Consider the following 24,384-nt stretch of genomic DNA (forward strand, 5'->3'; position numbering starts at 1 on the left):
CAGCTGGAGCCAGAGGGACGCGAGTCCAAACTCTGCTGCTTCTCGCCTCCGTGGACCGACCCTGAGCATCTCATGCTAGCGTGGGCTTTGGTGCCACACCATGATGGGTACAGTCCCCTCCCCTCTCCCAAGTGTCCCCTGGAGTGCTGAGTAAATGAGATCACATCTAGAAAGCACTCTGTCTAATGGCTGGCGTCTAGATGATGCTTCAGAGACCCAACACATATGTGTTATTATTTTTACCATCACTCCCCACAAAATACCCTACCGGGCCTTACTCGGCGCCTCTGCCCACAAGGCTGGACCTCTCTGCCCAAGCTGGTTTACCTGGCAAGTACCTACCTGCCTTTTCACAACCCAGCTCAAACTATCCTCTGACCAAGTCTCTAGAATCCTAAACACCCAACCCTGAGGCCCAGGTAGGGGAACAGGCCACCCCTCCCTGCACACCCGCACCCCAGCACCGGCTCCTTCCCCAGTCCCGATGCTCCCGTGTCTCCCCACTGGCCTGGGAAGCCTGCAGGAGGAGGACGGGGGTCTCTGTCCTGCCGTCCCCAGAGCCCAGCACAGGACAGGACTTGGCACACACCAGACACTTGACAAAACAGCAGGAATTATAGCTGGCTTTTCTGGAGAGCTTACTCTATCTTCTTATAACCAGTATCACAAAGCTCTGGATGAGCCTTCATCGTCACTTCAGTTATACAGATGAGGAAGTCCACAGGCAGCAGGTGAGGTGACATGCATATCCAAGGTCAAAGAGCTGGGCGCAGACTTGGATCTGAACCCAGGTCTCCCTGGCCTTCCCTGGTGGCTCAGACAGTGAAGAACATGCCTGCAATGCAGGAGAACTGGGATCGATCCCTGGGTCGGGAAGACCCCCTGGAGGAGGGCATGGCCACCCACTCCAGTATTCTGGCCTGGAGAATCCCATGGACGGAGGAGCCTAGCGAGCTACAGTCCATGGTCACAAAGAGTCAGACATGACAGCGACTAAGCACACACACACTCTCAGGCTCCAGGGTGCAAGCTCTTAGCCTCTCCAGCTAAGAGGATGAAACAGGAGGAAAGACAGCCAAAGCAGATGGGGGCTGGGCCTCAGGGTCCCACGGAGCCTTGTCTTCAGGAACAGAACTGAGTGTGGCCTCACTCATGCCTGGTTATGAGAAGCCCTCTCACACAGCTCACTTCAAGAGAGCACCAACCCTACCCTCTTGGGGACAGAGAACTTCTAACAGGCTCCCAGGTAATGTTGATGCTACCACTGACCAGGCTTTGGTTCCTGAGGGTTCAGAGCTGAGGTTCTCAAAGTGTGGTCCCTCGGATCGGCAGCATCAGCTGGGAGCTTATGAGAAACGCAGGTTCTTTGGCCCCCTCCACAGACAGAAACCCCAAGAGATGTACCCAGCAAGCTGAGACTCAGAAGCCTACCAGGTGACCAAGAAGTACTAAATCTGAGAACCCACTGGTCTTGCGTTGCTCATGTAAGACCTCCAGCTCTCGGCTCCCAGAGGTGGGGGAGCCGGGAGGTAAGCAGTGGCCTGGGCTCGGCCCCGCCTCTGTCCTCAGCAGGTCTGCTGCAGGCCCTCCCCGTCTCTGAGCTTTGGAGTCCTCAAAGTGGGGATGAAGGAGCCGTGCTGTTTCTGTGCCAATCCTGATTATTGCTGCGGTTCTCTATCACAGGGGCTCGCTGGTGCTGCAGGTTCTTATGGACATAATTAAAATGTTCCTTAAAGAGACGAAGGTAGGGACTTCCCTGGTGGTACAGTGGTTAAGAATCTGCCTTCCAATGCAGGGAACATGAGTTCAACCCCTACTCAGGGAACTAAGATTTCACATAACCCAGGGCAACCAAGCCTGAGCACTCCAACTACCGAGCCTGCCCGCCCTGTGGCCCGTGCAACTCAACCAGAGGAGCCCGCACACCGCAACGAGCACCCTGTGTGCCACAGCCAAGCCCCAGCACAGCCAGACACAAAGAAAGGAGGAGACGCAGGGAGCTGCTAGAGAAACCGCACACAATGACACTTCTGAGTGGGAAGCTCAGGGCTGAGCAAGAGGAGCGGCTGCAGGTGAATGAACTATTTATTCTCAGAGGAGGATGTCAGTAGAAAGTAGAGGTGAATGTAGTCAAGAGATTGCCATCTCTCTACTGTTAATATCACCCCCTAAATCCTCTCTATCCGCACATCCTTCTACGGACAAGGCAGGCAGAGGTAACTGGGATGACCCTCAGGGCCAAGGTCTGGAGGGTGAGACTGCACGCACTTTCTGACTTCCCCTTTAAACCTTCCTGCACTGTGTGCATTTTCTATAACAAACACACAGAGCTTTTTCATCAAACAATGAAAATCATTGCTTTAAAAAACAGCATTATAGGCATTTATACAATAGTGAAGGAGTAGATGCGGGAAGAGTTAAAAGCTATTGTCTCGGCGGTGGGGACAGGGAAAGGAGGTAGTAAAGCAGAGGACACAGACATGTGTTGCTGCTACTACTAAGTCGCTTCAGTCGTGTCCGACTCTGTGCGACCCCATAGACGGCAGCCCACCAGGCTCCCCCGTCCCTGGGATTCTCCAGGCAAGAACACTGGAGTGGGTTGCCATTTCCTTCTCCAGTGCGTGAAAGTGAAAAGTGAAAGTGAAGTCGCTCAGTCGTGTCCGACTCTTAGCGACCCCATGGACTGCAGCCCACCAGGCTCCTCCGTCCATGGGATTTGCCACGCAAGAGTACTGGAGTGGGTTGCCACTGCCTTCTCCCAGACATGTGTTATTTTGGTTTAAAAACGTATTAAAAATAAAAAGAAGTTCTGACACATGCTACCACGTGGACGGACCTTGAGGACATTGTGCTAAGAGAAATAAGCCAGTCACGAGAACACAAATGATTGCGCTTGTAGAGCAGTTATATGCAGAGAGACCTGGAGGAGAGAGCGGGCAGGGACGCTGCTTAATGGGCACAGTTCGGGCAGAGGACGAAGTCCCGGAGACGGGTGACGGTGGCGGCTGCCCAGCAGTGTGGGTGCACTTCATGCCCCTGAACTAGACACTGACAGATAGCTAAGACGATAAATTTTATGTTATGTGCATTTTGTGTGTGTGCTCAGTTGCTCAGTGGGTCCAACTCTCTGTGACCCCATGGACTGTAGCCTGCCAGGCTCCTCTGTCCATGGGGTTTTCCAGGCAAGAATATGGGAGTGGGTTTGCCAGTTCCTCCTCCAGGGGATTTTCCCAACCCAGGGGTCGAGCCCACGTCTCCTGCATTGGCAGGTGGATTCTTTACCGCTGTGTCATCTGGTAACCCTATGTATATTTTACTACAGTTGGAAAAAAACAAAGAGAAGGGATTCATAATGAAATAAAAAAATAAGGTTTCGATATATGCCCCTGATGTACTATTTTCCACCTGCAAATGGACCTCCATCTGTCACTTCCCCTCAAATTCTCTCTATCGGAAGCAGGAGCAAAAGGGGTTGGACCAGTGCCTCCTTGAGGTGCTGCCAGCCCGTGGACGAGATCATGGTTGGCAGTGAGCGGCTGACTGCGTGCTACAGGATGCTGGGCCCCCATCACCTCCACAGACCAGGTTCCAGGGGTCTCTCCCCACCCCTAGTTGTGACAATCAGAGATGTCTCCAGACAACTCTCCCCCAGTTGAGAACCCTGGGTTAGATGCAGCCACAATGGGAACTGTGCCCCGCTGGATGGGGACAGACCTGGAAGGACCTCAGCATCCCATGGGAGTGCGGACTCACACTCCCTCCTGTCCACAGAGGCTGGGCCCAAACCTCAGGTGGGCGGTGCGGGGCTCTGCCTTCCCACCTCGCCCGAGACGCCCCTTACCCAGCCTGATGTCCCCCTCGAGGGTCATGAGCACGTTGCCGGCTTTCAGGTCCCGGTGGATGATCTTCTTGCCATGAAGGAAGGTGAGGGCTTCCAGCATCTGGCGGCAAACCACCTGAATCTGGGGCTCGGTGAGGCCTCTGTCCAGCTCTGCAAACAGAGAGGAGAACATGTCAGTTCAGCAAGCGTTCAGTGCAGGCAACTGCAGTCAGGCTCCCGCAGGCACAGAAGCACACCAGCCACCAACGTGCTTGAGCCCTTACTGTACACCAGGTACCCTGCCAAGCACTTTACACACCACCTGCTTTGGGCTCACAGTAACCCTATGGGACAGGCACAGCTGTTACCCCATTTCACAGGTGAGGAGACTGATGCTCAGAGAAGTCAAGTCACTTGCTCAGGGTCACACAGTAGGGTCACAGATCTGAGACTGAAAACAGCCAGCTGGGCTTCAGAACTCAGGTTCACAAACACAACCCTTCTGAAGGGCAGAGACCCGTTCCGTGAGCAGGTCCTGAGGGTCAGGCTCCGTGCTAGGTGCAGGGTCTCAGAGAGGCATGGAAATGACGAGCAGTGCTTTGAACACAGTGGGCGTGGGGGCGAGGGAGGGCAGCAACCCCTTCTACCTGGGGAGTCAGGAGGCTCCCCAGAGGAAGAGGCATTCACACTGTGTCCTGAAGGAAGAACAGATGTTTGAGAGGAGAAAAGGTGGCTCCAGGGCATTCCAGGTCAAGGAACCAGCCAAAAGAGTGGCCTGGAGGCGACAGGAGCTGGTGCTGAAAAACGGTACACAGGCTGCTGGTGATGGTGGGGCACAAGATGTGGGAGGAGAGGGGCCATCGCCAAAAGCCTCTGGGGCACGAGTTGGAGCCACGGATGCACACGAGCGCACACACAGACACAACACACACAGACACACACACTCTACATACAACACAGTGCCCACTGAGAGATGGCAGGGCTGTCTTCTTTGAGCAGGTGGGGAGCGCAAACAAGAGTATTCCAGCAGGGGGAACAGCAAGTGCAAAGGACCCTCCCCTCCCCGCATGGAGAAGTGGAGGATACAGGTCGGCAGGAGATGTGGAGGCTGCGTTTTCTTTGAAATCCAATGGGCAGTGCAGGAGAGGTTCTGAGAGGGACAGAGATACAACCTGAGCTTTGCATTAAAAAATTCCTCCTGGCACAGCAAGTGAAGAGCTTGCAGGGGAACAAGAGTGGGCAGGGGCTTAGCTGGCAGCCACATGGTAGTCCAGGAGGGCTACGTGGTGGCCAAGGCTTCACAGAGGAAGGATTCCTGACAGGGAGGTGGGAATGACAGGGTGTGCAACTGGTGGGTGCAGTGGGAGGAAGAGCATGAGAATAGTCAAGGATGACATCCCATGCTCATTGCTTTGTGAGCCATCATGATTATTTATTTCTTTTAAAAATATTTTGGGCATGCCAAGGGGCAAGTGGGATCATAGAAACCCACACTCCTGCACTGGAAGCTTGGACTCTACTGCAGAACAACCAGGGCAATTCAGTTCAGTCGCTCAGTTGTGTCCAATTCTTTGCGACCCCATGGACTGCAGCATGCCAGGTCTCCCTGTTCATCACCAACTCCCAAAGCTTGCTCAAATTCAAGTCCATCGAGTCAGTGATGCCATCCAACCATCTCATCCTCTGTCGTCCCCTTCTCCTCCTGCCCTCAATCTTTCCCAGCATCAGGGTCTTTTCCAATTAGTCAGCTCTTCGCATCAGGTGGCCAAAGTATTGGAGTTTCAGCTTCAATATCAGTCTTTCCAGTGAACACCCAGGACTGATCTCCTTTAGGATGGACTGGTTGATTCTCCTTGCAGTCCAAGGGACTCTCAAGAGTCTTCTCCAATACCACAGTTCAAAAGCATCAATTCTTTGGCACTCAGCTTTCTTTATAGTCCAACTCTCACATCCATACATGACTACTGGAAAAACCATAGCCTTGACTAGATGGACCTTTGTTGGCAAAGTATGTCTCTGCTTTTTAATAGTTAGTCATGGCTTTTCTTCCAAGGAGTATCTTTTAATTTCACGGCTGCAGTCACCATCTGCAGTGATTTTAGAGCCCCCAAAAATAGTCTCTCACTGTTTCCATTGTTTCCCTATCTATTTGCCATGAACTGATGGGACCAGATGCCATGGTCTTAGTTTTCTGAATGTTGAATTTTAAGCCAACTTTTTCACTCTCCTCTTTCACTTTCATCAAGAGGCTCTTTAGTTCTTCTTTGCTTTCTGCCATAAGGGTGGTGTCATCTGCATATCTGAGGTTATTGATATTTTTCCCGGCAATCTTGATTCCAGCTTGTGCTTCCTCCAGCCCAGCATTTCTCAAGATGTACTCTGCATAGAAGTTAAACAAGCAGGGTGGCAATATACAGCCTTGACGTACTCCTTTCCCGATTTGGAACCAATCTGTTGTTCCATGTCCAGTTCTAACTGTTGCTTCCTGACCTGCATACAGATTTTTCAGGAAGCAGGTCAGGTGGTCTGGTATTCCCATCTCTTTAAGAAATTTCCAGTTTGTTGTGATCCACACAGTCAAAGGCTTTGGTGTAGTCAATAAAGCAGAAGTAGATGTTTTTTCTGGAACTCTCTTGCTTTATCGATGATCCAAAGCATGTTGGCAATTTGATCTCTGGTTCCTCTGCCTTTTCTAAATCCATCTTGAACATCTGGAAGTTCACGGTTCATATACTATTGAAGCCTGGCTTGGAGAATTTTGAACATTACTTTCCTAGAGTATGAGATGAGTGCAAATGTGCGGTAGTTGGAACATTCTTTGGCATTGTCTTTCTTTGGGATTGGAATGAAAACTGACCTTTTCCAGTCCTGTGGCCACTGCTGAGTTTTCCAAATTTGCTGGCATATTGAGTGCAGCACTTTACAACATCATCTTTTAGGATTTGAAATAGCTCAACTGGGATTCTGTCACCTCCACTAGCTTTGTTCGTAGTGATGCTTCCCTAAGGCCCACCTGACTTCACATTCCAGGATGTCTGACTCTAGGTGAGTGATCACACCATTGTGGTTTTCTGGGTCATGAGGATCTTTTTTGTATAGTTCTTCTGTGTATTCTTGCCACCTCTTCTTAATATCTTTTGCTTCTGTTAGGTCCATACCATTTCTGTCCTTTACTGCGCCCAACTTTGCATGAAATGTTCCCTTGGTATCTCTAATTTTCTTGAAGAGATCTCTAGTCTTTCCTATTCTGTTGTTTTCCTCTATTTCTTTGCACTGATCACTGAGGAAGGCCTTCCTATCTCTCCTTGCAATTCTTTGGAACTCCGCATTCAAATGGGTATATCTTTCCTTTTCTCCTTTGCCTTTAGCTTCTCTTCTTTTCTCAGCTATTTGTAAGGCCTCCTCAGACAACCATTTTGCCTTTTTGCATTTCTTTTTCTTAGAGATGGTCTTGATCACTGCCTTCTGTACAATGTCATGAACCTCCATCCATAGTTCTTCAGGCACTCTATCTATCAGATCTAATCCCTTGAATCTATTTGTCACTTCCACTGTATAATCATAAGGGATTTGATTTAGGTCATACCTGAATGGTCTAGTGGCCTTCCCTACTTTCTTCAATTTAAGTCTGAATTTGGCAAAAAGGAGTTCATGATCTGAGCCACAGTCAGCTCCTGGTCTTGTTTTTGCTGATTCTATAGAGCTTCTCCATCTTTGGCTGCAAAGAATATTATCAGTCTGATTTCGGTATTGACCATATGGTGATGTCCATGTGTAGAGTCTTCTCTTGTGTTGTTGGAAGAGGGTGTTTGCTATGACCAGTGTGTTCGCTTGGCAGAACTCTTATTAGCCTTTGCCCTGCTTCATTCTGTATTCCAAGGCCAAACTCCTGTTATTCCAGGTATCTCTTGACTTCCTACTTTTGCATTCCAGTCCCCTATAATGAAAAGGACACCTTTTTGGGTGTTAGTTCTAGAAGGTTTGTAGGTCTTCATAGAACTGTTCAACTTCAGCGTCTTCAGCATTACTGGTCAGGCCATAGACTTGGACTGCTGTGATATTGAATGGTTTGCCTTGAAAATGAACAGAGATCATTCTGTTGTCTTTGAGATTGCATCCAAGTACTGCATTTCGGACTCTTCTGTTTACTACGATGGCTACTCCATTTCTTCTAAGGGATTCCTGCCCACAGTAGTAGATATAATGGTCATCTGAGTTAAATTCACCCATTCCAGTCCATCTTAGTTCACTGATTCCTAAAACATCGATGTTTGCACTCTTGGCATCTCCTGTTTCACCACTTCCAATTTGCCTTGATTCATGGACCTAACATTCCAGGTTCCTATGCAATATTGCTCTTTACAGCATCGGACTTTACTTCCATCACCAGTCACATCCACAACTGGGTGTTATTTTTGCTTTGTCTCTGTCTCTTCATTCTTTCTGGAGTTATTCCTCCACTGATCTTCAGTAGCATATTGGGCACCTACCGACCTGGGGAGTTCATCTTTCGGTATCCTATCTTTTTGCCTTTTCATGCTGTTCATGGGGTTCTCAAGGCAAGAAAACTGAAGTGGTTTGCCATTCCCTTCTCCAGTGGACCACGTTTTGTAAGAAGTCTCCACCATGACTCATGGTGTAGGGCCACCCAAGACAGACCAGGGCAGTCTGTGATTATTTAGTTCTTGCTCCTGCCCAAGCTCCCTGGGCTGAGGCCAGCCCTGCAGTCCTGCCTGCTCAGCCCTCAGGCTGAAGGCTCCCAGGCTGGTGGGCAAGAGCACTGCATTGAGGCCTCCCTCTGGTTTGGGCTTCCAGGTCCCCCTGCAGCGCCTGGAGGAATCCCCACGGTCAGATCCCTCAGGCTCAGTAAAAACAAATATGCCAGCCAGGGTGGAGGCGCTGTCTGCAGTGTCCTGGGAAGCCCGGCTCCAGAGCAGGGCTCCTGAACCAGGGATCATTCTGGGTCCGTATCTCCTTCCCTGCAGCCTCGTCCTCGATCCCTGCATCTCCCCCAGCCGCGGTCCAAGATCAGAGTCTGTGAGGACTTTAGGGCCACACAGACTGTGCCTGAACTTGGGCACTGCCTCTTACTGGCCGTGTGATTTCTGGCAAGTCACTCTATCTCCCTACATCTTCATTATTGGTCTGTAAAATGGAATGAGGAGGACATGAAGGCAGGGCTCAGAGATAAAGCATGTTAATGTCTCAGCATGGAACACAATCAAGAAAAGGTGATGACCATTACGCTGGTCCTGAGATTATGCTGGACTGTCTGTAGCAAATTTTTAAATGTCAAAAGTGTACCTGGAAAAAAAAAAAAAGTACCTGGCTCATGTCTGATTTACTTACATAGATGAAACAGGAAAAATCAAAGCGAGGAGGAGGAGGAGGAGGAGGAGGATGACCTCAACGCCACCATTTTTTGAGCCTTTACAACGCACCAGCACAAGGATTGGGTGCGTTATTTCATGAAAGCTTTATAATGATCCAAAGAGGCAGACAGACATAACGCAATTAAAAAAATTTTTTTTGTTTTGATGTGGACCATTTTTAAAAGCCTTGTTATTAAATTTGTTACAATATTGCTTCTGTTTTATGTTTTGGTGTTTTTGGCCAGGAGCCATGTGAGATCTTGACTCCCCAACCAGAGACTGAACCGGAAGGTGAAGTCTTAAGCGCTAGATGGCCAGGAAAGTCCCTATGACACATTTTTAAAGTCCAGTTTATTGAGATACAATTTACATACAGTAAAATTCGCCTTTTTGGGTGTACAGTTCTGTGAATTTTGGCAACTGTATGTGGTCACACCAACAGTCCCACAGTTTAGATACAGAATACATACTTCTATCACTCCCCAAAATTCCCCACTGTCCCCCTTCCACCCCCCAACTCTAGCCACGAAGCAATCACTAATTAGATCTGTTCCTATAGTTTCATCTTTTTCTAGAAAGGCATATAATTGGAATCACACAGCATGGTGAATTTTTAAGGTAAATTTTTGATTACATAGCAATACATGAATACTTTCTTCCTAATAAAAAAAAGTTGCAACATTGGAGATGAGCCTAAGTCCCCTTTGAAATCATATCCCAACCCGAGCCTCATCCTTCTGCTCTGCAGGAGAGCTGAGAGCCAAAAATGTGTAACAGCTAGCAAGTCACGGCCAGCAGGATCAGAACGAGCACTGGCCTTAACAAACTAAAGCGGCCATACAGTGATGTGCTGGACGCATGCTCCCCTCACGCTGTAAAGGGGCCAGCCCAGTGCCCACAGCCACCAAGCCGAGGAACCTGGGATGGCCCTCAGGAACCCTGGGCCCTGAAACCAGGCTCATCCCTCTACACAGCTCTGCAAGGCGATGGGTGACAACCTGGGGTAGAAAGGCCCTCTGAGCAGGGCAGGCATCTGTGAGAGAGTCAACCCCTGGCCACAGAGCTGCAGCTGCGACCTGGCTCTCACTGGGCCAGCTCTCCCCATGCCAGCTTCTCTTATCCCACCTGGATTTCTAAAACAGTAATGGCACTGTTTCTTCAAGCTGCCACCATCAGAGAGCAAACCACCTGGGGCTGGACCAGTTAGTTCCATCAGGAGAACTGAGAGAAAATGGTTGGAGATCCCTGCTTTTCAAAGAACCTCTCTCAGGGGTCTCATTTTCACCTCCTACAAGTGCTGTTGGTTTCGGCAAGGGGGCAGCGCACCTGTCTTACATCCGGACAGCTTGAGGGAGCCAGTGATCCACTCAAGGACATATGGCTCTTTGAACGAGGAGTTTTGGTCTTCTGAGTATCCTGCATCCTCTCCAGTAACCCAACCCCTGCTCCCAGATGCGGACAGAGTGGGAAGGTACTCAAACAGGCCATGGGCATTACAGGGGTAGGGAAGTGATGGATCCCAGTGCTCAACAGAGCTGACCCCAGCACCACCGCCCTGCATCAAGGAAGACTCACCCAGGGGCTTCCCTGGCCGTCCAGTGGTTAGGACTCCATGCTTCCACTGCAGGGAACACAAGTTCAATCCCTAGTTAAGGAACCAAGATCCTGCAAGCCACTCAGAGAGGCCAAAAAAAAAAAAAGAAATGACTCACCCAGCATGATGGCATCCACAGCTCCCCCAGGACAGAACTCGATCATAATCTGCAGAAAATACAAGGCAAAGTAACATGAGCAGCAGTGCCCAGCCCACGAATCGGGAGCCTCTCCAGGGCCGGCCCTGATCAGATAGGTCTGCTAGCACCTGACGCATTTGCTCTTCGGCCCCTCTCCCTCCTGCCCAGGGGTTTGTCCAGTCTGCCCCCACACCCCTGGAACCTGACATCAGTTCTTACAGGAGGCTCTCACACCCAGGAATTACTTGGGCACTTCACTTTTCAAGGAAAAAAAAAACCAAGTCACCATGGAAACCCGCAGCTTCAGTGAACAGCCTTTTCAGCCAAGCCCACATCCTTCCCTTCTCCTCTGATCGGCCCTGTCTGCTCACTCACCCCCACCCGCCAGGCACCCTGCTTCTTACAATCCAAAGCCAGGTCTCAGAGGACACCTCCCAGCCACACAGAAGCTGGCCAAGTCCTCCTGGGACTCCAGCACCTGTCTGTTGACTCTTCTCCATCACCCAGAGCCTGGAGTATCAGAACATCAGGTCCTTGAAGCCCAGCTCAGGTAGAGAAATCAAAGCCCAGAAAGGAGCTGTAATTGACCAAGGCCACACAGGTTGTCTAGTGGCTCCTGAATGGAAAGCAGGTTTTCCTAACCTCCAGGTCATTCATGCATTCACTCAACACACATCCAACAGGTAGCAGGCCCTGGGAGAACCACCTGATACGGGCCTTCAGGCGCCAGCCCAGTGCAGCAAATTGGAAAAGCCAATCAGAGCCACAAGTGCCGGGGTGCTGACACAGGCCCCCTCCCCGGTCTACTCCCATCTTCACTCTTTCTGGCCCACTCTGGGCTCCTATCATATACAGGAAGACGTTTTCTCTTTTTTTTAAAGTGCAGGTAGAGATGGGTGGGGAAGGCAGAAAGTGACGCAAACTTCAAGGCACTCCCAGCATCTCCTCCAGCTCAGGGTCAGACACAGTGCCTGAGGGGTGCTCAAGAAGGCCTGTCGCTCTAAATAGAAAAGAAAACCTCAGCCGTGACCTCACTGGGCCAGGGCCAGCTCTCAGGCCAGAGCCAGCTCTCCATCCATAGGAGGGAGGAGCTGCTTCAGTGTTTCGACGAGGCCTCCTAACTTGTAGTTGACTTTCCAGAGGCTTCCTGGCACTGTAAATATGAGGATGTGGTGATGCCTGGTTGGACCCAAGTCCCAAGCCCACCGCTCACTAGTTGTGGCCTTGGGCAAGTCGTTTCAACCTTGAGAGCCTGTTTTCTCAGCTGTAAGATGGAGCTGCTGATGCTGTTCCTCTTAGCTGGGCCCCACCTCTGAGCTATATTTAGGGTACAGGCTACCCCTGGAGGTCAAGCAGGGAGCTCTAAGCTGAGCCAGGGACACCAGAGAAAAGGGTAAAAGGGAGGGGAAGGCTGTGGCACCCTCCCTCAGCCCAGGGCAGCAGACAGGCCTGCCACATGCTGGACAAGGCTACACGCCACGGGAGGGGGCCAGGCAAGGGACTGTCCGCCCGCTCACACACCACCACCTGCCAGGGAGGAAGCACAGGGCCTCTGACACTCCCACAGTCACTCTGGTCCTGCCTGGCCTTGAGAACGTCAGGCCTGCCCCAGCTCCCCTGGACTACCCTTTACCACCGTGCTGACTATCGTCCTAAATAAAAGTCATCAGAGATGCGTTAACATGCTGCAACCCAGTACACGAGGAAGTGGTACTTCTTTCTTCCACTCACTCGCTCGCTCGTGTGTTCACTGAACCAACCACCAACCAACCAGGCTTGTTCCCAGGGTCAGAGTGACCTGGACATGGGCATCAACCTCTTGAAGCTCTGCCTTTTAACAATGCTTAGCACTACAAAAGAGAACCCCAAATCCTACTAATTGCTAGAAAAAGCCAAGCCACAAGAGGCAGCAGTGGAAGAGAAGCCCAGCTCAGTCACCACACAAGTCACTTACGAGTACATGGCCTATAAGATGGTAGAACGGCATGCCCAGAGCCCACAGGAGTGACAGAGTCATCCAGGCCTTGATGGGTGACACGTGAGACTCAGTCAGTATGGACTGATTCTAGGACTTCTTTCTTGAGCTCAGGGGTTCAGGGTTTTTTTTCGTTTTGTCTTGTGTTTTGAGGCCCCATGAAAGCCACCCTCTCACCCCTCATATAGAAAAATGCAAACACAAACAAATGTCCGTGCGCGATTTCACTGACTCCTTCCATGCCCTCAAGTCCCACCACCAAACCCAGGTCAATGTTTTCACCAGCTACTGACTATGCAGCCTTGGCAATGACCTACCTCTCTGTGAAATGGGACGACACTACAGACGCCCCCAGAACCACTCTAAGGATCCGACGAGGTGGTATGTGTCAAGCAGCAAGCCCGAGCCTCACACACACAGAGGCTCAGGGCAGGCTCAGCTGTCTCCTCCTCTACTAGGGGCAGCTGAAGAGGGAAAGGTGGTGGGCTTGGCCTCGAGGCCTGGCATGCGTGTGCTCAGTCACGCAGTCCTATTCAACCCTTTGCGACCCTTTGGACTGCTGCCCGCCAGACTCCTCTGTCCATGGGATTCTCCAGGCAAGGATGCTGGAGGGGGTTGCCAAGGCCTCCTCCAGGGGATCTTCCCCACCCAGGGATCAAACCCACGTCTCTATGTCTCCTGTACTGACAGGCAGGTTCTTTACCACTAGCACCACCTGGGAAGCCCTTCAAGTCAGCTTCCTTATTAGCTATGTGAACCTAGGTAAGTCACTTAATGTCCCCATGCCTCGATTTCTTCATCTGAAAATGGTACTAATATTTTCTGCCCCCAGTGTCATCAGACAGCCAATGACATGTCCAATACAAAAGCTACAACAACGAATATGCACTTGGTGAATCTAGCAAAGGAAATCTCTAGGAAGATCACACTTCAGTTCAGTTCAGTTGCTCAGTTGTGTCCGACTCTTTGCGACCCCATGAATCGCAGCACGCCAGGCCTCCCTGTCCCTATTTAGGCTTCCTACAAAAACATGCCTTCCCAGAATTACAGTTCTTCAACACTCCCACTGCCAGTATCAAAACTCAGTATGAGAAGTGGTCAAACCTGGGCGGTTCCTGCATCTTTCAGTGAAACTGTCCCTTACCCAATGCCCTTACACAAGGCCCTTACACAAGGCCCTCATGACCCCTCCCCTCCCAGGTCAGCACTAGGAAAGTTGAAGCAGTCTGCTAATCTGGTTTGCTTCCTCTTCTGCAATTTGAGACCTCCATGATGCCTTGCACTTCCCATATTTTTTTACTTTTTATTTTCTTTGAGGCAAGGAATATGACCTTATTTGGAAAGCCAGCAGACAGAGAAGATGGCAGACTAATATCTCAAAATAGACATCTTCCATTATCATTATTATTCTGTGCCAGCTACTGGGAAGCTCTGAGTTTAGCTTTGGTTTTACTCCTATGAATAAATGTACCAACTTTTCATTCTAAACCAGGATTAAATCTACAATATTCTACAATTTGCATATGAACCCTGATGAAGTGTCTTTAGAAGATGACTGTCCTGGAATCCACACTTCAAAATGTGAAGCTCTTTTTGAAACAGCAGTCCTCATTTGGAGTTAATCATAGCCTATGTCAGAGTGATATTCTACTTTATTAACTTTCTGTAATTTTGCCCAACTGTACTTTCATATGTGGCAAAATACAGTTTGGTTTTTCTTCTTCTCCTTTTTTTTTTTTTTTTTGAAAGTGGCTTTTTTCGGTCCTTTTAGTTTAAAAAGTTTCATGTCTTGGTGCCTTTTATATGATGTAAAACAGAAAAATAATGTCTCTTTCATGACATGGTTCATATTGGGTTCCATTACATGGGTCTTAACACTTCACATTTCAGCTCTCAATCACAGGGAGCTTATAACATGAATTTCTTAGTGCTTTTATAGAAATGCATGAGGTTTAATTAATAAAATGATTACCTCAATAAATGTAATAATCACAATAAATAAAAAGAAAACAATCGTCTGAATGCCTTAGGATATTACTAAATAGCCTGTTTAGAAAAGAGAATGGAAAAATTACATCAATACCCACAGAAGGTTTCAGTTCAGTTCAGTTGCTCAGTCATGTTCGACTCTTTGCGACCCCATGAACCGCAGCACACCACGCCTCCCTGTCCATCACCAACTCCTGAAGTTTACCCAAACTCATGTCCATTGAGTCGGTGATGCCATCCAACCATCGCATCCTCTGTCATCCCCTTCTCCTCCTGCCCTCAATCTTTCCCAGCATCAGGGTCTTTTCAAATGAGTCAGCTCTTCGCATGAGGTGGCCAAAGTATTGGACTTTCAGCTTCAACATCAATCCCTCCAATGAACACCCAGGACTGATCTCCTTTAGAATAGACTAGTTGGATCTCCTTGCAGTCCAAGGGACTCTGAAGAGTCTTCTCCAACAGCACAGTTCAAAAGCATCAGTTCTTTGCTGCTCGACTTTCTTTATGGTCCAACTCTCACATCCATACATGACTACTGGAAAAACCAGAGCCTTGACTAGACGGAGCTTTGTTGACAAAGTAATGTCTCTTCTTTTTAATATGCTATCTAGGTTGGCCATAACTTTTCTTTCAAAGAGTAAGCATCTTTTAATTTCGTGGCTGCAATCACCATCTGCAGTGATTTTGGAGCCCCCAAAAAATAAAGTCAGCCACTGTTTCCACTGTTTCCCCATCTTGGTCTATTCTTGTATTTTCTACATTTTATTCAACTAATATGTTATAAAATTTCATATTAGAAGTACTGTTAACAAAAAGTACTGGCCTAAAATCACCCATGGCTACAGATGCATCTATTCATCTGGAAGGGGATGGGGCTGTGCCTGTCCACAGTGAAAGTCCCAGCAGGACCATGCCCAGAACACCCTTTTTAGGGTTTTCTATGTATAAGAGCTTGTCATCTGCAAACAGAAATAATTGTACTTCTTCTTTGCAATTTGCATTTCTTTTATTTCTTTTTTCCTAATTGTGCTAACTAGTGCTTTCAATACTATGCTGAAGAGAAGTGATGAAGGTAGGCATCTTTGCCTTATCTCAAATCTTAGAGTTTTTAGACTCTCACCATTGAATATGTTCACTGTGAGTTGCTCATATATGACCTTTATTATGTTTAGATACTTTTCTTCCATTTGTTTGTTAAATGTTTTTCTCATGGAAGTGTTGAATTTTGTCAAACATTTTTTCTTCATTAGCTGAGATGATCATGTGTTCTCCCACTTTTATTCTGCTAATGCAGTTTGTTATATTCACTGATTTTCATATATTAAACCATCCTTGCTTCCAAGAATAAATTCCACCGGTCATGGTGTATAATCCTTTTAATATGCTGCAGTGTAGCCAAAAAACCAACAACAAAAACACTCTGGGCTTCTAGACACGAACAACGAACAATCCAGTAAAAGAAAATTAAGGAAACGATTCCCTTTATAATAGCATCAAGAAGAAGAAAATACTTAGGACTATCTAGGAAAAGGGAATAAGATTAAGCCAAGAAGGTGGAAGATTTGTACACTGAAAAGTGCAAAACACGGCTGAAAGGCATTAAAGATGACACAAATAAATGGAAAGACATCCTCTACGCATGACTGAAAGACTTTGTTAAGACGTCAATACTACCCAACACAATCTACAGATTCAATGCAATCCCTATCAAATCCCCATGGCATCTTTTATAGAAACTGAAAAAGTTCATACTAAAATTCATATGGAATATTAAGGGAACCCAAGTACCAAAAGAACCTTGAAAAAGGACAGTTGGAAAAAATTGTTCCAAGAAAGTTGAAAGTCTCATACTTCTTGATTTCAAAACTTACTACAAAGCTACAATAATCAAAACAGCAAGGCAGTAGCACAAAGACAGACATACAGACCAAGGGAAGGAGATCCCAGAAACAAACCCTTGCACACATAGTCAGATGATTTTCAACAAAGGGGCCAAGACCATTCAGTGGAAAAAGAATAGTCTTTTCAACAAATTTTGTTGGGAAAACGGAATTACCAACATGCAAGAGAATGAGGATGGTCCCTTACATCATATACCAAAAGTTACTAAAAATGGATCAAAGACATAAATAGAAGAGCTAAAACTACAAAATTCTTAGAAGGAAAAAAAGTGAGGGAAAAGTCATGACATTGAATTTAGCTATGATTTCTTGGTTTTGACACCAAAAGCACTGGCATCAACAACAAAAAAATTAAACTGGACTTTATCAAATATAATAACCTTTGGACATAAAAAAACACTATCAACATAGTGAAAAGGCAACCCACAGAATATAAGTATATACGACACTTACAAGTCATATATCTGATAAGTGACTGACATCAAGAATATATTAAAGAAAATACTTTCACAACTCAATCTTGAATAGACACTTACAGATATACAAATGGCCAATAAATGCATGAAAATATGCTCAGCGTTACTAATTAGAGAAATGCAAACCAAAACCACAATTTAGACCTAGAGGGGCAGGATGGGGTGGGAAGTGAGAGGGAGGTTCAAGAGGGAGGGGACAAATGCATACTTATGGCTGATTCATGTTGATGTATGATAGAAACTGATACAATATTGTAAAGCAAGTATCTTCCAATTAAAAATAAATAGGTTTTAAAAAACCACAACTAGATATCACTTTTCACCCATTGGGCTGGTTACTTTTAAGAAAACAGAAAACAAGCAAGGATGTACAGAAATGGGAACACGTGTATTGCTGGTGGGAATGCAAAATGCTGTGGCCATTGCAGAAGACATTATGGAAGTTCCTCAAAAATTTAAAACTAAAATCTTAAAAATTAAAAACAGAATCAAAAATGGAATTGCCTTATGAACTGGCTTTCCGCTTCTGTATATACCCAAAGAAATGAAAAGCAGAGTATCAAACATGTTTGTATATCAAAGCAGCATTATTCACAATAGTTAAAAGTTGGAAACAACCCAAGAATACATCAAGAGATGAACAGAGAAACAAAATGTGGCACATCCGCACAGCGGAATATTATTCAGTCATTAAAAAGGAATGAAGCATTGACACATATGAATGAATCTTGAAAATATTGTGCTAAGTGAAAAAAACATCAGCCACAAAAGGCCACACATATCTGATTCCATTTCTATGAAATGTCCAGAACAGGCAAATCCATGGTAGACAGAAGATCTAACCAGTTAATCCTAAAGGAAATCAACCCTCAATATTCACTGGAAGAAGTGATGCTGAAGCCGAAGCTCCAATACTTTGGCCACCTGATGCGAAGAGCCAACTCACTGGGAAAGACCCTGATGCTGGGAAAGATTGAGGGCAGGAGGAGAAGGGGATGACAGAGGATGAGATGGTTGGATGGCATCACTGACTCAACGGACATGAGTCTGAGCAGCTCCAGGAGATGGTGAAGGACCTGGTATGCTGCAGTCCATCCAGACACCAAAAAGTCAGACATGACTGAGCGACTGAACGACAACAACAAGAGAGACAGAAAGATCAGTGGTTGCAGAGGCTGGAGGAAGGCTTCCAGGGTGACAGACTGTGGGTCTTAAAATATAACCTAAATGCTTTTCAGCTCAGAAAAGTGCTGACACTATATGCGAAGCCCTGTCCAAGGTCACCTATTCACAGTCTCTCATTTAATCCTTACACATTTCTTTAAGGTGAATACTGTTATTATCTCCATTTTCTAGGTCAAGGATCTCCTAAGTTTATCTGTAAAGAGCATGCATGCTTACTCACTCAGTCATGTCTGACTCTTTGCAACCCCATGGACTGTAGCTTACCAGACTCCCCTTCCATGGGGAGTAAGAATACTGGAGTAGACTGCCATTTCCTTCTCCACAGGATCTCCCTAACCCAGGAATCAAACCCTCATCTCTTATACTACAGGAGGGCTCTTTACCACTGAGCCATCAGGGAAACCTTTCCATGAAGAACCAGATAGTAAATAATTTTGGCTCTGCAGGGCTTTGACTCTGATGCTCCAGCCTGAAAGCAGTGGTGGACAGGACCTTATCAAATGAGTGTGGCTGTGTCCCAGCAAATCCCACGGGCCACGGTGATGGGACTTCAGGGTGTGCAAGAAGGTGGCAGGCCAGATGTGGCCCATGGGTGGCTCCTTAACACCCCTATTCCAGATGAGAAAACGGAGGCAGAGAGCATTTCAGTAACTTGACAAGGTCCCCAACTAATAAGAGTTGAAGCCAGGATTTGAACCCAGGTGCTCTGATTCACGAGCTCATAGTCTGTCCTTGGGCTCGAGTTCTTCCCCAATCATTTGGAGGACACTTAACATGTCACACCCATCCCTCATGGCACCGGAATATCTTTTTCATGAGGATTTAACCCCACCGGCCAGGTCAGAATCGCCCTCCCACCCAGTCTTGAGACCCACAGCAAGTACAGGCCGAGCTGGGATCTGATCCTAGGCTGCTCACACTAGCTGCCCTGCGTGATGAAGACAGGTCTGCCTGAGCCTGAATACGGGGAGCACACTCTAGAGCAGGAGGCGTTTGCTTTTCCTGGGCCCTCTTGCCAGGTGAGTAACCTCGGCACAGCTGGTCTCCCTCGTCAGCACTCACGAGCTCTTTGTGTCCCTGGAGACCTCAGCCCATAAGCACGCTCAGAGGACGCCCAATGGGAGACAGCCTGCAGTCACTGGCTTGGGACTGCTTGGCGCCCAAAAGAAACTGGAAACCTGTGTTCACCTGGATCCCCTATCAGTTTAGATTAAGCAGCTGTCATGGAGCGGCTTAAGGGTCACAGCCTTGCTACATGATCCTGGAGGGCCAGCTCACCTCCCCGATCATGCGTGCATTCATTCATTCATGGACTGATTAGGCACCTACCCTATTCCTGCACTATCTCAGCCATGGGAATTTGGCCCTGCACCTGGGCAGGTTCTCTCTCCCCGCATGGGCAGTGTCCTCTCAGAGTTGCCCTGGAACTGGTGACTATTAAAATCTTCCTTGGAGCTGTTGCAAATAGAGAATCAGCTCAATAATCCTTAGGACTGAGACAGCAGAATTTAAAAGCTCTCTCCTCCACCTGATCAACTCTTCAGGACGAAACACTGACACCAGAGTCCTGTGCCAAGCTGATTTCTGCCCCAGCAAGTAACATATACACAAAACCCACCGCCTCACCCACCGCGGGTTCACTATCCCCCGTCGCACAGTTTCACTCCATGCCCTCAACTTCCTTAGGACGTAAGCGGTTGCCTGATCAATTAACACAGGTCGGCCTCAGTTTCCCCATCCACGACAAGTAACAGGAACTGAGAGTCTTATTCTGTGCCCGGCCCTATGCCAAGTGCTTTGCATAAATTATCTTATCATTTGAAGTGGGTATTCCAAAGAATGCCTCTGCCTCACAGGATCTATCGTGAGGATTAAAGGTAACAGGGGTTAAGGTAACAGATGCCTGGCTCTCAGAACATTACCTGGCAAACAGTAAGTAAATGCTTGACAAACGCTACCCGTTATTATCAGTATCTGGTGATGCTTTATTCCCATTTTATATATGAGGAAACTGAGGCTCAGAGAAATTAAAGTCACAGAAATAGTAAGCACCAGAGCCAGGACCTGGACTGGGACCTCTCTGGGTGTCAAGTCAGCTGCACTCACCACCATGAAGGAAGAGACCTAGTGACCCCATGCCCCCATCCTTGTGCTTCAGGAAGGAAGCCAAAAAAGCTTGAGACATAGCCTCCCGGCGGTGGGGGAAAAGGCGCCTCTGCCTCCCTGCTCCAGCACTCGCTGGGCCCCAGGGGTCAGCTCACACATACCAAGTGAGCTTGCTCACCCGGAGATAAAGGGGCCAAGATGTCACAGCCCAGATAAGAGCAGGCTTGAACCACCCACGGGGTTTCGGACATTACCAACATGTACAGCCCACAGGCAGTAGGACCAAGCCTGACCATCCTCAAGAGCCAACTGAGGCATGCTCAAGCCATACCCTGGAGACCGCACGGGGCTCGATGCCTGGCTCTCCTCCTTTCCCTGGCCCTCCCCAAGGCCAGCAGGAGCTCTGGGTACACAGAGACGCTCAATGATTAAATGTTGGCAACACTCCTGCAACCGAAAGTAAATACAGTTAAAGGGCAACCCTCTCCAGTATTCTTGCCTGGAGAGTTCTATGGACAGAGGATCCTGGATGGCTACAGTCCACGGGGTCACAGAGAGTCAGGCACGACTGAGCACACCTCTTGCGTAGGTCTGGACAGTCCCGGACCTCCCCCTGTCCTGTGACTGTGGTGTCCAAACCCCTCTCCTGCTTTGAGCCTTAGTCTCCCCGCCTGGAATCTGAAGCCTCTAACAGCTGGAAGGCCATTCGCAACATTGACATTTGAGGGTCCAAGGTGACGGACATCACTTAATCATTAAATATTATTATATTTAATATTTATAAAAGCTCATTCATATCATACATTATAAGAGCCTGGACCTGATTCGTGAACAGTGTTTGCTGAACGAATTTATGAAGAACAAAGAAATATGAATGAAACATTTCAGTGGCCTTCAGATGCCCAGAAATCAGGGCAAAACTGCCAAGAAGATGACTCACATAGCTGATTCTGCAAAGAAAGCAAGCCAGTCCCTCCCTCTGCTGCTGCCCAAGAGAACAGAGATAATGACTGCCATTATTGAGAGCCTAAGGCATACCAGGCACTGTGCTGAGCATTATACAAGCATTCCTTTACTTATTCCTGTAAGCAATTTATTTCTCTCTGTTTTACAGATGTGGAAACTGAGGTTTGGTGGGGAAGGAGCCTCCCCAAAGCCACTAACCTCCTAAGTCCACAGAACGAGGGTAGAAACCCAGGTCTGTCCGAATCCCAAGGTCCAAAGATAGCTGAAATGTGCAGCCAAAGGCAAGCCCGTTCCCCTCTCGAGACTTGCTTCTTCTTGGGGAAGAGGGGTGGGTGCTGCCTCTTCACCCCTTCTTTCCCAGGTCTCCCTGCCCTGAGAGGCACAGGGACACCCCACCAGCACAGAAGACAGAGGCTCTGTTTACTCAACAGAGACCTGTAGAAAGAAGGTCCCCGAAACACAACAGTAAACCCAAAAATGCCTCCAGCTTCTCAGCAGCTAGTCCCTGGAGGTGGAGTCCGGAACCTCCACACCTCCGAGCTCCAGGCCAGACAATGCAGCCATTGAGAGGGGCGGCCCACACCCACGAGGCCTCCCGGCACGCCGGGCCTTGCTCCTCTGCCCCCAGCCCCACCCACCACATTCACAGAGACTCGGGGAAGGAATTCGGGTTCCCCTCGAGACTGGCAACTGAGTACTCCATGGCAAGAAGGAAGAGCACAGGGGATGACCTTGGGGTTCCTAAGAAGTGTGTGTGGGGGTTCCTGTCAATGCAAGGGGGAACCCCTAAGCACACCCCCCGGGCGGGGGTGGGAATTACTAGACGAGATAACCGAGACAGCGCCAGTGTACCGGCCCCAGCCCCAGGGCACCCCTGGGATAGAACTGAGGTGATTCAAATTGGGGGTGCCTAAGTCCTTCTGGCACCGTCTGGCCCAGAAGTCAGGAGCACTGACTTCAGAGTCACGTCCTCTGAGCTTGAGTCTAAACACTGCCACTGTGTGTCTTCAGGCGACATGCTTCACCTCTCTGAGCCTCTAACAGTATGTGCTCCCCTGTAAGTGGGGACAACACGTTCTCACCGTGATGGAGTCGTGGGCGAGTAAATGAGCTAGCACGTGGGGGAACAACAAGCACCAGGCCTGGCAGCTAGCAGAGCACGACAGACGACAGTCACCGTCGGCACGGGGACGACTACCACCGTCGCCACTCATCACACCAGGAAATCAGGGCTGGGACCAGACTCCAGGCAGACACGGACTGGATTTTCAGCCCCCAGGGGAGACACAAACAGATCTCTGTCTGCACAGATATTTTTGATCTCGACCATCTGTCCAGCCATCATTCCCGAAAACCAGGGGTGGCAGGGCTCCTGCTGCTAAAAAGAGGAGTAGTCCAGGGCCGTGCCCCTCAGAAGATGGACTCACAACCCACACGACCAGGAAATCAGGGTCACAGGAAGCACAGATACACCTCTGGGAGGCCTGCCTGCCTGGTAGGACACACATTCTTCAACTAAAATCATTCAAGGTTTGTGGCATGTGAGACAGTCCTCAAGGGGCAAGTAGAACTGAAACCAAGGGGAGCGGGGTGGTGAGGTGGGCACGGCAGGCAGAGATGGGGCTGAGCTGCTCACAGGCAGGGAAATAGCACAGGCTGGGCATCCATGGTGAGGTGGGCACGGCAGGCAGAGACAGGGCGGAGCTGCTCACAGGCAGGGAAATAGCACAGGCTGGGCATCCATGGTGAGGTGGGCACAGCAGGCAGAGACGGGGTGGAGCTGCTCACAGGCAGGGAAACAGCACAGGCTGGGCGTCCATGGTGAGGTGGGCACGGCAGGCAGAGACAGGGCTGAGCTGCTCACAGGCAGGGAAATAGCACAGGCTGGGCATCCATGGTGAGGTGGGCACGGCAGGCAGAGACGGGGCGGAGCTGCTCACAGGCAGGGAAATAGCACAGGCTGGGCGTCCATGGTGAGGTGGGCACAGCAGGCAGAGACGGGGTGGAGCTGCTCACAGGCAGGGAAACAGCACAGGCTGGGCGTCCATGGTGAGGTGGGCACGGCAGGCAGAGACAGGGCTGAGCTGCTCACAGGCAGGGAAACAGCACAGGCTGGGCGTCCATGGTGAGGTGGGCACAGCAGGCAGAGACAGGGCTGAGCTGCTCACAGGCAGGGAAATAGCACAGGCTGGGCATCCATGGTGAGGTGGGCACGGCAGGCAGAGACAGGGCTGAGCTGCTCACAGGCAGGGAAATAGCACAGGCTGGGCATCCATGGTGAGGTGGGCACGGCAGGCAGAGACAGGGCTGAGCTGCTCACAGGCAGGGAAATAGCACAGGCTGGGCATCCATGGTGAGGTGGGCACGGCAGGCAGAGACGGGGCGGAGCTGCTCACAGCCAGGGAGACAGCACAGGGTGGGCGTCCATGTTCTATTACATCCCCAGGGCAACTCCCAGATCATCTCCAAGGAACAAAAACCTGAGTAAATAAGGTGAGCCCAGGGTTTCGACCCTGGAGTCAGACACGCATGCATGCTCAGTCACTCAGTCATGTCCGACCCTGTGACCCCATGACTAGCCCTCCAGGTTCTTCTGTCCATGGTTCCCAGGCATACCTGGGTTCTAATTCTGGCCCTGACGCTAACTAACCCTGAACAAGGAATGACCTTGGAACAAGTAAGCGTAGAGCTCTGACCCTCAGTTGGAACTATAGAATCTGCCACCTTGGGAGTGACAAATGGGAAGACTTGGGGAAAGCCCAGGGCTTGGGACCTGGCACTCGGTGAGCGTGCTCCAACCAGTAAAAGCGGAGGCTGGACGCACGTGGGAAACTGACATGACCAGCCCGCTCTCAGAGACA

General features: G+C 49.1%; 1 protein-coding gene across 1 annotated transcript in view; it reads right to left on the bottom strand.

Moving 5' to 3' along the window:
- The window catches only part of STK10 (serine/threonine kinase 10), a 128,827-nt gene that overhangs the window by 65,298 nt on the left and 39,145 nt on the right, over nucleotides 1–24,384 (bottom strand). The window contains exons 3-4 of the mRNA XM_006053696.4: nucleotides 10,905–10,953; nucleotides 3,842–3,991 (exon numbers count right to left, since the gene is read on the bottom strand). Of these exons, the coding sequence (XP_006053758.2) occupies nucleotides 3,842–3,991; nucleotides 10,905–10,953 (199 nt within the window). The remainder of the gene's footprint in view (nucleotides 1–3,841; nucleotides 3,992–10,904; nucleotides 10,954–24,384) is intronic.

The sequence above is a fragment of the Bubalus bubalis genome, chromosome 19, assembly GCF_019923935.1.
Source record: "Bubalus bubalis isolate 160015118507 breed Murrah chromosome 19, NDDB_SH_1, whole genome shotgun sequence".
Classification (NCBI taxonomy): Eukaryota; Metazoa; Chordata; class Mammalia; order Artiodactyla; family Bovidae; genus Bubalus; species Bubalus bubalis.